Source organism: Procambarus clarkii, chromosome 76, assembly GCF_040958095.1.
Source record: "Procambarus clarkii isolate CNS0578487 chromosome 76, FALCON_Pclarkii_2.0, whole genome shotgun sequence".
Taxonomy (NCBI): domain Eukaryota; kingdom Metazoa; phylum Arthropoda; class Malacostraca; order Decapoda; family Cambaridae; genus Procambarus; species Procambarus clarkii.
Genome location: NC_091225.1, coordinates 6337796 through 6350896, shown reverse-complemented (window position 1 = coordinate 6350896; position 13101 = coordinate 6337796). Strand labels below are relative to the sequence as shown.

The 13101-nt window shown below is 40.5% G+C and overlaps 1 protein-coding gene across 1 annotated transcript; it reads right to left on the bottom strand.

Moving 5' to 3' along the window:
• Positions 1–12430: 12430 nt before the first annotated feature.
• Positions 12431–12814, bottom strand: LOC138357140 (uncharacterized). Its single transcript, XM_069313789.1, has one exon. The coding sequence runs from the start codon at positions 12812–12814 to the stop codon at positions 12431–12433; it is 384 nt and encodes a 127-aa protein (XP_069169890.1).
• Between the last annotated feature and the right edge of the window lie 287 nt (positions 12815–13101).

The following is a 13101-nucleotide window of genomic DNA, read 5'->3' as shown; positions in this document are numbered from 1 at the left end:
AACGATATGGTAAACAACACAGCTCAATTGCAACACAATTTTACACAAAATAATTCAATAAAAAAAAAATATATCGAAATCTATGCAAATAAAGCTTATCAATGCAATCGGAAACATTGAAATGGAATTCATGACATATTTAGCACAGCGTGCATGTTGCCATTATGTGCAACAGATGGCATAATTTTACAAAAAACCCATGTTTTTACCTGTCACAAGTGTGGCATCTATATATAGTAGGTATATAAAAAGACGCACTCATTGGAATGCAACATTGTGTCAAAATTTCAAAGCAATCAGTGAGGAACTTTCGGAGATCACAGTGTGTTGCTCTTACGTCCAACAGATGGCGCTGTTTTTTACAAAAAATAATGTTTTTTCCTGACTCAGGTTAGGCATGTATAAAGTAGACATAAAAATATGCGCCTATTCGAATGCTACGTGGTGTCAAAATTTCAAAGCAATCGGTAAAAAGGTTTCGAAGATTTCCCCTCACATGAAAAGCACACTTTTTCAGAAAAAGCATGTTTTTTTTTACTGTCACAGACGTGATATCTATATAGTAGGAATAAAAAAACCTTGCCGGATGCGAATGGAACATTGTGTGAAAATTTCAAAGCAATCGGTGAAGAACTTTCGGAGATTAGCGATTTAAAGAAACGAACATTTCCATTTATATATATATATATATGTCGTACCTAGTAGCCAGAACGTACTTCTCAGCCTAATATGCAAGGCCCGATTTGCCTAATAAGCCAAGTTTTCCTGAATTAATATATTTTCTCAATTTTTTTTCTTATGAAATGATAAAGCTACCCATTTCATTATGTATGAGGTTAATTTTTTTTTATTGGAGTTAAAATTAACGTAGATATATGACCGAACCTAACCAACCCTACCTACCTAACCTAACCTATCTTTATAGGTTAGGTTAGGTTAGGTAGCCGAAAAAAGTTAGGTTAGGTTAGGTTAGGTAGGTTAGGTAGTCGAAAAACATTAATTCAGGAAAACTTGGCTTATTAGGCAAATCGGGCCTTGCATAGTAGCCTGAGAAGTGCGTTCTGGCAACTAGGTACGACATATATATATATATATATATATATATATATATATATATATATATATATATATATATATATATATATATATATATATATATATATATATATATATATATATATTATATGTCGTACCTAGTAGCCAGAACGCACTTCTCAGCCTAATATGCAAGACCAAATTTGCCTAATAAGCCAAGTTTTCCTGAATTAATATATTTTCTCTAATTTTTTTCTTATGAAATGATAAAGCTACCCATTTCATTATGTATAAGGTCAATTTTTTTTTATTGGAGTTAAAATTAACGTAGATATATGACCGAACCTAACCAACCCTACCTAACCTAACCTAACCTATCTTTATAGGTTAGGTTAGGTTAGGTAGCCGAAAAAGTTAGGTTAGGTTAGGTTAGGTAGGTTTGGTAGTCGAAAAACAATTAATTCATGAAAACTTGGCTTACTAGGCAAATTTGGCCTTGAATAGTAGGCTGAGAAGTGAGTTCTGGCTACTAGGTACGACATATATATATATATATATATATATATATATATATATATATGTCGTACCTAATAGCCAGAACGCAATTCTCAGCCAACTATGCATGGCCCAATTTGCCTAATAAGCCAAGTTTTCATGAATTAATGTTTTTTCGACTACTTAACCTACCTAACCTAACCTAACCTAACTTTTTCTGCTACCTAACCTAACCTAACCGATAGAGATAGGTTAGGTTAGGTTAGGTAGGGTTGGTTAGGTTCGGTCATATATCTACATTAATTTTAACTCCAATAAAAAAAAATTGACCTCATACATAATGAAATGGGTAGCTTTATCATTTCATAAGAAAAAAATTTGAAAAAATATATTAATTCAGGAAAACTTGGCTTATTAGGCAAATCGGGCCTTGCATAGTAGGCTGAGAAGTGCGTTCTGGCTATTAGGTACGACATATATATATATATATATATATATATATATATATATATATATATATATATATATATATATATATATGTATATATGTCGTACCTAGTAGCCAGAACTCACTTTTTGGCCTACTATTCAAGGCCCGATTTGCCTAATAAGCCAAGTTTTCATGAATTAATTGTTTTTCGACTACCTAACCTACCTAACCTAACCTAACCTAACTTTTTCGGCTACCTAACCAAACCTAACCTATAAAGATAGGTTAGGTTAGGTTAGGTAGGGTTGGTTAGGTTCGGTCATATATCTACGTTAATTTTAACTCCAATAAAAAAAAATTGACCTCATACATAATGAAATGGGTAGCTTTATCATTTCATAAGAAAAAAATTAGAAAAAATATATTAATTCAGGAAAACTTGGCTTATTAGGCAAATCGGGCCTTGAATAGTAGGCCAAAAAGTGAGTTCTGGCTACTAGGTACGACATATATACATATATATATATATATATATATATATATATATATATATATATATATATATATATATATATATATATATATATATATATATATGTCGTACCTAATAGCCAGAACGCACTTCTCAGCCTACTATGCAAGACCAAATTTGCCTAATAAGCCAAGTTTTCCTGAATTAATATATTTTCTCTAATTTTTTTCTTATGAAATGATAAAGCTACCCATTTCATTATGTATAAGGTCAATTTTTTTTTATTGGAGTTAAAATTAACGTAGATATATGACCGAACCTAACCAACCCTACCTAACCTAACCTAACCTATCTTTATAGGTTAGGTTAGGTTAGGTAGCCGAAAAAGTTAGGTTAGGTTAGGTTAGGTAGGTTTGGTAGTCGAAAAACAATTAATTCATGAAAACTTGGCTTACTAGGCAAATTTGGCCTTGAATAGTAGGCTGAGAAGTGAGTTCTGGCTACTAGGTACGACATATATATATATATATATATATATATATATATATATATATATGTCGTACCTAATAGCCAGAACGCAATTCTCAGCCAACTATGCATGGCCCAATTTGCCTAATAAGCCAAGTTTTCATGAAATAATGTTTTTTCGACTACTTAACCTACCTAACCTAACCTAACCTAACTTTTTCTGCTACCTAACCTAACCTAACCGATAGAGATAGGTTAGGTTAGGTTAGGTAGGGTTGGTTAGGTTCGGTCATATATCTACATTAATTTTAACTCCAATAAAAAAAAATTGACCTCATACATAATGAAATGGGTAGCTTTATCATTTCATAAGAAAAAAATTTGAAAAAATATATTAATTCAGGAAAACTTGGCTTATTAGGCAAATCGGGCCTTGCATAGTAGGCTGAGAAGTGCGTTCTGGCTATTAGGTGCGACATATATATATATATATATATATATATATATATATATATATATATATATATATATATATATATATATATATATATATATATATATATATATGTATATATGTCGTACCTAGTAGCCAGAACTCACTTTTTGGCCTACTATTCAAGGCCCGATTTGCCTAATAAGCCAAGTTTTCATGAATTAATTGTTTTTCGACTACCTAACCTACCTAACCTAACCTAACCTAACTTTTTCGGCTACCTAACCAAACCTAACCTATAAAGATAGGTTAGGTTAGGTTAGGTAGGGTTGGTTAGGTTCGGTCATATATCTACGTTAATTTTAACTCCAATAAAAAAAAATTGACCTCATACATAATGAAATGGGTAGTTTTATCATTTCATAAGAAAAAAATTAGAAAAAATATATTAATTCAGGAAAACTTGGCTTATTAGGCAAATCGGGCCTTGAATAGTAGGCCAAAAAGTGAGTTCTGGCTACTAGGTACGACATATATATATATATATATATATATATATATACATATATATATATATATATATATATATATATATATATATATATATATATATATATATATATATATATATATATATATATATATATATATATATATATGTCGTACCTAGTAGCCAGAACGCACTTCTCAGCCTACTATGCAAGGCCCGATTTGCCTAATAAGCCAAGTTTTCATGAATTAATTGTTTTTCGACTACCTAACCTACCTAACCTAACCTAACCTAACTTTTTCGGCTACCTAACCTAACCTAACCTATAAAGATAGGTTAGGTTAGGTTAGGTAGGGTTGGTTAGGTTCGGTCATATATCTACGTTAATTTTAACTCCAATAAAAAAAAATTAACCTCATACATAATGAAATGGGTAGCTTTATCATTTCATAAGAAAAAAAATTGAGAAAATATATTAATTCAGGAAAACTTGGCTTATTAGGCAAATCGGGCCTTGCATATTAGGCTGAGAAGTACGTTCTGGCTACTAGGTACGACATATATATATATATATATATAAATGGAAATGTTCGTTTCTTTAAAATCGCTAATCTCCGAAAGTTCTTCACCGATTGCTTTGAAATTTTCACACAATGTTCCATTCGCATCCGGCAAGGTTTTTTTATTCCTACTATATAGATATCACGTCTGTGACAGTAAAAAAAAACATGCTTTTTCTGAAAAAGTGTGCTTTTCATGTGAGGGGAAATCTTCGAAACCTTTTTACCGATTGCTTTGAAATTTTGACACCACGTAGCATTCGAATAGGCGCATATTTTTATGTCTACTTTATACATGCCTAACCTGAGTCAGGAAAAAACATTATTTTTTGTAAAAAACAGCGCCATCTGTTGGACGTAAGAGCAACACACACTGTGATCTCCGAAAGTTCCTCACTGATTGCTTTGAAATTTTGACACAATGTTGCATTCCAATGAGTGCGTCTTTTTATATACCTACTATATATAGATGCCACACTTGTGACAGGTAAAAACATGGGTTTTTGTAAAATTATGCCATCTGTTGCACATAATGGCAACATGCACGCTGTGCTAAATATGTCATGAATTCCATTTCAATGTTTCCGATTGCATTGATAAGCTTTATTTGCATAGATTTCGATATATTTTTTTTTTATTGAATTATTTTGTGTAAAATTGTGTTGCAATTGAGCTGTGTTGTTTACCATATCGTTCATTTTGTATGTATAAGTATAGATCCCAGACCTGTGACAGGTAAAACTATGCTTTTCTTAACAAACAGCGCCATCTGTTGCCTGTAAGAGCAACACACATGCAACACACACACTAAATATGTTACAATTCCATTTCAATGTTTCCGATTGCATTGATAAATTGAATTTTCATAGATTAAGATTTATTTTCATTTTGATTTACTTATTTTGTGTGAATGGCGTTGGAACTGAGCTGTGTTGTTTACCATACTGTTCATGTCATGAGTATAGTTTTTTTTATTTTTTCATCTTTTATTTTAATTTTTTAACGGTTTTTCTTATATTTCAGTTATGGGAACATCATATCACTTGATGTTCCCAATTTTCTGATGGAAACATCGGACCATTTAGGAAGGCATCGGACGAGGGAGTGGGGAATTGTGGGAATGATTTGGGCGCGGAAGTGAGAGATGGTTGGGAGGAGGATGGAACAAGGAAGGTGGATAATGGTGGGGAAGGACTAGGGGACGGGGGAGTTTGGGATGGTGGGGACGAGGGGATGGAGGAATGGGGAATGGTGGGGAGGACAGTGGAGTGGGGCATGGTGGGAATGAAGATGGGATGGTGGAGTTGGGAATGAAGGAAGGACAAGGGGACGGTGAATTTGGGAATGGTAGGGAGACCGAGGAGATGGGTGAAGGGGGGGGGGGAATGGTGGGGAGGACTGGAGGACGGGGAAAGGTTGCTGTGGCTCAGCATTGCACATGCGTTGCTGAGCCACAGCAATGCGTGGCCGGGTACTGCTAGTTATTATAATATGTACGATGTGCTCTGCAATGGCAAACATCCAAAAAACTCTGTGGATAACAACGCTTGAGACCAATAGAATCAACATTCTTAAACTTTTCATCTACGAATTCTGGACTAAAAACCCGAAGAGCTCTTAGTTACATTGAGGAAAAAATATATTTTTTTCATATTGTATCTATGCCCTTAAAAACTAATGAACATAAGATAAATTATCCATAGGTTTTCTGTAGACACTGAATTTTCTTGAAAATCTTCCCCATGAATAAGTATATTTAAGAATGGCAAACATATATCAATTTCAGTCTCCTTAGTAAATTTTACAAAGGTGACTTGATCATTAGGTTAAGCTACAAATTCGTTAGTATTTACATCTGTAATTTTTTTACATCTGTATTTACATCTGTAAATATTCGTCTGTATTTACATCAGTAAATATTCCTTCTGTATTTACATCTGTAAATATTCGTCTGTATTTACATCTGTAAATATTCGTCTGTATTTACATCTGTAATATATTTTTAAATTACATCTGTATTTACAGATGTAAACACAGACGAATTTGTAGCTAAACTTAATGATCAAGTCACCTCTATAAAATTTACTATGGAGACTGAAATTGATAAATGTTTGTCATTCTTAAATATATAGAGTTGATTCAGATATATATAGAGCCAAAGAGTTGCTTCAGTTTTTTTAATGCCGAGAAAAGTGCGAAAGGCGGGAGAGTGAAGGGAAGATGAAGGAGGATGTAAGGAGGACATGGGAAAGAAGCAAGGACGACATGGGGAGGAAGCAAGGAGGACATGGGGAGAATCAAGAAAGACATGAGGAGAAAGCAAGGAGGACATAGGGAGAAAGCAAGGAGGACATGGGGAGGATCAAGCAAGAAATGGGGAGAGAGCAAGGAGGACATGGGGAGGAAACAAGGATGACATGGGGAGGAAGGAAGGAGGACATGGGGAGGATCAAGGAAGACATTGAGAGGAAGCAAGAAGGGCAAGGGGAGGAAGAAAGGAGGACATAAAGAGGAAGGAAGGATTGTGGGAACAGACCTGTGAGATTTATATATATTAAATTTATATGAATTTATAAAGAATTTATATTTACGTTAATTTATATATTTCGATAGCAATTTGTATGATGTTTAGCAGACTGTATTTCTGCAATTATTCTCACAAATCGATCCTTACACATTAGGGGGGGTTTATATTAAATTTAAATATATGCAGCCTATCAAACTACAGTATTAAACTACATATATTAGTAAATCAATTGGGGGTGCCTTATCTTATTGTATGGTAGGCTTAGTCCACCAGGTATAACTAGATTTAGACACTAAATAATCCTCGTGCGAGGCTAGCTTCCATCACCCAAGTAACTGATGTACCAAGAATAATTCTTGCTTCCTCTTCTTGTTCCAGTCAAAGGGCACTAGCTGTAAGCCGGAATCCTAATATATGACAACTATATCAGATGAAACATTTTTATATTATTAGATAAAGACAAAGTTACTTAAGATAAGGACTTAATTACCTGTGAAGAGTCGTTCGTTCGTGTTCTAACCGGAAATAATCCTATCTAACATAACATTACTGGCCAATAAGGACATGGGGAGGAAACAAGGAGGACATTGGGAAGAATAAGGAAGACATTGGGAGGAAGCAAGGAAGACATTGGGAGGAAGCAGGGAGGACATGGGAAGGAAGCAAAGACGGCATGAGGAGGAAGCAAGGAGTACATGGGGAGGAAGGAAGAAGGACATGGGGAGGAAGTCAAGAAGACATAGGGAGGAAGCAAGGAGGACATGGGGAGGAGCAAGGATGACATGGGGAAGGAGCAAGGAGGATATGGGGAGAAAGCAAGGAGGACATAGGGAGGAAGCACAGAGGACAAGCGGAGGAAGCAAGGAGGACATGGGGAAGATCAAGGAAGACATAGGGAGGAAGCAAGGAGGTCATGGGGAGGAAGCAAAGTTGACATGGGTAGAAAGCAAGGAGGACATGGGAAGGAAGCAAGGAGGGCATGGGAAGGAAGGAAGGAGGACATGGGGAGGATCAACGAAGATATGGGGAGGAAGGAAGGAGGACATGGGTAGGAAGCACAGTGGGCATTTGTCCACAGAAAGGACAAATATAAAAATAACATCCGAAACTATATAAGGATTTTTTTTTTACTAAAAACGACCATAATCAGCTAGTAATCCTCAGAATACATTACAAAATACATTGCAAAATATACATTACACTATGAGAAAAACACAGGTCACAATAGATAACTAATAAAAAACAGCATTAAACGTACATTGTAAAAAGAAAATACAACAATAAATTACTAATATCATTCAGTAACCCTCATTAAACACTCAATGCACAATACACAATAAACCTCAATAAGAACATGAACACATAATAAATAATAAGACTCCCAAATTATGCACAAGGCACATAAATCAAACAAGTAAAACTTGAGAGGAACGTGGACAACGTCAACTCAACACATCTACTAAAAAATCCTCCCACGATCATTAGGTCGACCACGAGCTCCTGGCTCTTTCACAAAACTGTTCTGGGACGTCAGTTTCACACCATCATCGACACAACATTACTCCCCTGCCACCACACTCCACTTCTCCGCACCTGTAGGAGAGCCACTACAACAAGAAGATACGTCGCCAACATCGCATAAACCAGGCACCACAAGAGAATCCACATTACCTTTAATCGGAGACTCACGCCCCAACCTCTTACCACCCTTATTCGTCACCGGGTTAACAGGTAACACCTCCGCATTGAGGAAGGACCATCCTCCACCACATCTCCAACAACCTCATAGTCTGAGGGTTGAATAACTTAGAAATTCTAATGCTGGATACAGCGTGCACCTCGGCCACCAAAACGTGTAAACATTAAGTGTCTCCTGAGGAAACACTTAAAATTTATCTTCAGAAACTTCATCGTCATTATTTCCTCGCCAGCGCTTCCGTTCGTCACTCAAACCATCCGTGTCTGCTTCATCTGTTGGGTATACTACCTCAACAGATCTTACATGGCCGAGGTCCGATGCACTGGGTAGTAAAACAGGGAAATCACCAGTCACACCATCCGGGTCATCCAACTTGCCATTAACTGAGATTACATCCTCTTGTGCTTCCACAGCCGCCTTCATCAGGCCAGGAGGAGTAATAGAAGCAGGTGCCGGTATCGCTCCACACATACATGATCATCACCTTGAATCTTGGAGCCATAGTCAGTCTGAACCAAGCCTCTGGGCACCGGCTCCTCACACGAGGAAAATTGCAGCTATCCCTAAATGTGGGAAATCACCCAAGGCAAACAACAAACTCATTCCGCCTCCAGCCCCAGCCGTTCACACAGCAAGTGGTACTAGTCAAGTACCACACTACAAGTGGTTTAATGATCAAGTGGTACTGACCATTATACAACACACTGAGCCTCTATCCATGCACAGAACCATAAGATGGTATATCTTGTAGCAATAATTTTTTTTACTATTCATGTCCCACGAGTCCAGCTCTGGCTACCGTGGGATCAGAACCTGTTTCCTGGCCTCTCCAATAGTTGGTGGAAGTTTGCCGACCTGGCCACCAGGGGGCTCTCTACCTAACCTGCCAGTTGTTTCCTGCAATTGCGTGAGGGAGGGTGCTGTTTGGCGTGTCGGGGCCATGGGAACCCCCCCTCCCCCCTTCCCCCTGTTCGCCTGACGGAAACGGTTGGTTTGGAGTTTTCAGGCCGTACTTCATACCATACTCTTGAGGTTGTGTTGTTGGACATGCTACGTGTTCGTGTAGCCAAGGTGTACGGGCTCCAGCTTCTGACGACTCACCGGGCACTAGTGAAGTTTAACTCCGCGGCGGTGCATAAGGAGTTCGTAGCCCGCTATGATGGGCGAACATTGACCCTCCCAGGGGATGACGGTACGGTCGCCATTTCCGACTGCTGCTGCTCAATTACCTATGTGGCCTTGCATGGTGTGCCCTTCGAGTTTTCAGAGAGCCTGCTTCGGAGATACTTTGGCAATGTGGTACGGTGGTATCCCTCCGTATGAACTCCGCCTCTTCCGGAAAGTGGCGTGGAGTCTCCAGTGGTACACGGACTCGTGCCTTGAGACTCCAGTCCCCGATTCCTTCCACGGTTACCTTGCTGAGGTACACTCTGCAGGCATTGTATGCAGGGCAGCCACGCTCCTGTTTTCATTGTGGCCTTGAGGGGCATCTGGCAGCCAATTGCACTGGGGTCGCGGCTGCACCTGTTAATCTGTTCCGGGAAGAGGATTTTCCCCCAATGGTGGCGCAGGACCTGTCGCCTCGTGATGGAGTGGGTGGGAAGGTTCCTATGCCCGCCTGCTGACCCGGTGGTGGATCTGCTGGCCCAGCATGTTTAGATGGTGGTGTACACGAGGAGGTGGTGGTGTGCGTCTCTGCCCCGCAGTCTGTCTCTTCGCTTCCGACGGCTTCTGCACTTGTTTCCGCCTCTGCGCCTCTGTCGCCTTCGACGTCCCTGCAGGCTCCCTCACCTGTGTTGATCCCTTTCCCTGCCCCGGCCGCGCCTGTTTCTTCTCCTGTCTCCTCTGTGGGTGGCAGTCTCGTCCCCTGTGTCGTTGAGGCTGACATTCTGCAGGGTCGTGCAGAATGGTCCTCCCTCCTCCCCCCCCCCCAGTTGTGGGGCGGCCTGCCGCTGGCTCCTCTCGGGTGCCTCCTGCAGAGAATGACAGCTCCGATGACCAGCGGCCTGTCCCCAAGCGTTCAGGTAAGGATACAGGTGCTTCGCCTCCTCGTACATGGGCAGAGGATTGTGAGGATGCGGTGAGTGTTGATATTTCTTCTGCGAGTTGTTCCTCTGTGGAGCGCGAGGACAGTGCATCTGGTGCTTGTGTGGTTCCGGTGGATGGTGTGGGCCCTGGTGTGGCTCCTGCTGTATGGGTGGGGGCCGGTGTGGGCCCTGTGATTCTCGATTCGTGTGCGTCACCCGCGTCGGATGGTTCCAGTTCTTCGCGGGGGGGGGGGGGGGTGGTTCCGCCTTGCGAGGTTGAGAGTGGGCATGGCGACCTGGTGGTGGTGCTGAAGAAACCTGATCGCTCTGAGGGTTCCGTGCTCCCTCCCCCGTCCCCTGTTTCGTCGGCGTTGGTTTGGCCGCCCCACATGTCTCCGGCCATTTCTTCTGTGTCTCCTGCTTTGTCGGAGGCGGTGTTGCAGCCTCTGCCCACTATTCCGGTATCTCCTGCTTCCTCGGCGGCGGTGTTCCTGCCTCACCTGACTAGTTCTTCATCTTCGGTATCCTCTGGTTGGGGGTGAACGCTTCCACCGGATTTGGTGGTCCCTGAGTATATGACGTACCCACGGTGTCGTAAGGGCCGTTCCCCTACCGAATATAAGTATTTGACGTGGGAGGCTTATAAGCAGAAGTATCCATAGTGGAAGTTCCCTGAGAAATATTTTACAATTTGATTACTGTGTGTTATGGTGTTGATAGCACATGGGTGCGTGGTTGCGGGGTGGGGTTGCATGTGTGTGTCTGGGTGGGGGGGGGGTGTTTTTCCGGTTCCTGTGTGTTCCCGTTTTTCGCTTGTGGGTTTGCTTGTGTGGGGTTTACGTGTGTGTTTGTGTGGCTGTGTCTTTCTGTATATGTTCTGTGTGGTTTGGTGTGGTTTTATACTTCCGGCTCTGTTTCGAACCCGACTCCATCGTTGGAATATGGAGTAGCAACGTCAATGCCATCTGTGAGTCTGATCCCTAAACCCCCACTAAATGGACGACGCCATCTGATGGTGGCAGTATGATACCTGCAAGAGACACTATATTCCTGCCCTGGTCAGCCGAAGAGTCGCTGTTGCTGACCTCTGGTGAGGTGGCGCCTAGATAATTAGCGCCATCTATTGTGGGAGGAGTTGTATGTTAATGTCAGAGTCCGTAAGTGGTATTTCCTAGTGTCCCAAGTACTGGCCAGTTTACTGATGACGTGTCTGTATCCACAGAAGCGACATAGGGCTGCTGTGGTACGATAACAGTTAGTCTACCCAGGGCAGCCTATAATCTCTCTACTCCATTCTGCTTTACGTGTGCAGTGAGCCGCCACCGAAGAGGAACTGAGTAGTATCTGCTGTCTGCCTGTGACGTGGCAGTGACTGAATTCGGCGTATCCCGGGACTGGCTAAAGGACGAGACGACCGACAGTGAGGTGCTACGAAGCAGTGTAACTAGCTAGTTGCAAGAAGCTCCTGCCAGGGGTTGGCTACCCTTGTATTTGCTCGAGTAGAGGCCCAGCAGCGCGAGGCTGATGTTCTCTGCCAGCACCAGGATGGAGAGTGATTGTGGACATTCACAAGGAGCACCTAGTGAGACCGTAGATAGGCTGGCCCATTGCTAATTTAGACTCGTGTATATATCAGTGTAGTAATACTTCGTTTATGATTCTATTTAAGGTGATGGAAAAGTGATATGTGAATATATTGATAACTAGCAGTACCTGCCACGTATTGCTGTGGCTAAGTCTGGCTAGGTGGGAAAGAAAGAAAAGAGAATGTGCACGTTTCTAATATGTTTAATTCTACAATGCTTGTAGGTATACAATATTTTTGGTTGTTTCATTGTCTGTGGAGATATAGGGATTGTCTGGTTTACCGACTCTAGAACACGCAACATATAATTGTCCACGTAAGAAGTTATCCGTGTTTAGATATAAACTGCACAGTTCTAAAGATTGGTCGTGGGCTTTGTTGATGATGATTGCAAATTCCAAACTAATTGTAATTTCCAATCTGTTAAAGTGTAATGGCATATCTGTTGGAATCATAGTAACGTGAGCAATGAGGACATCTTCACCTTTGAAAGGTCCTGTCAAGATTATTGCTTCTATGATGTCGCTGATTAACTTTTTTACTGCAAGCCGCGTGGCGTTGCAAAGTTTTGGCTTGTTGATATTTCGCAACATAATAATTGGCACGCCGATTTCTAATTAATGTTCGTGTGATTGTATCCCTGGCATATTGAGTGATTTAAAAAAATCTGCTTGATAATTAATTGCTTCATCTGCTTCCTCAACAGTGTCGACGGACTTGTATGTGCCAGCCTCGCTTTGATTGTTGGACTGAATAATATTGTTAAGTTCGTGAGCCGGATGCTTTGAAAATGTTGCACGTGGGAGTTTCAATGAATTGCATGTTCAATGGCAATTTCAAAGCCGAGGTAACCGTTCCTCCACCTGGTAGCAATGTCGCA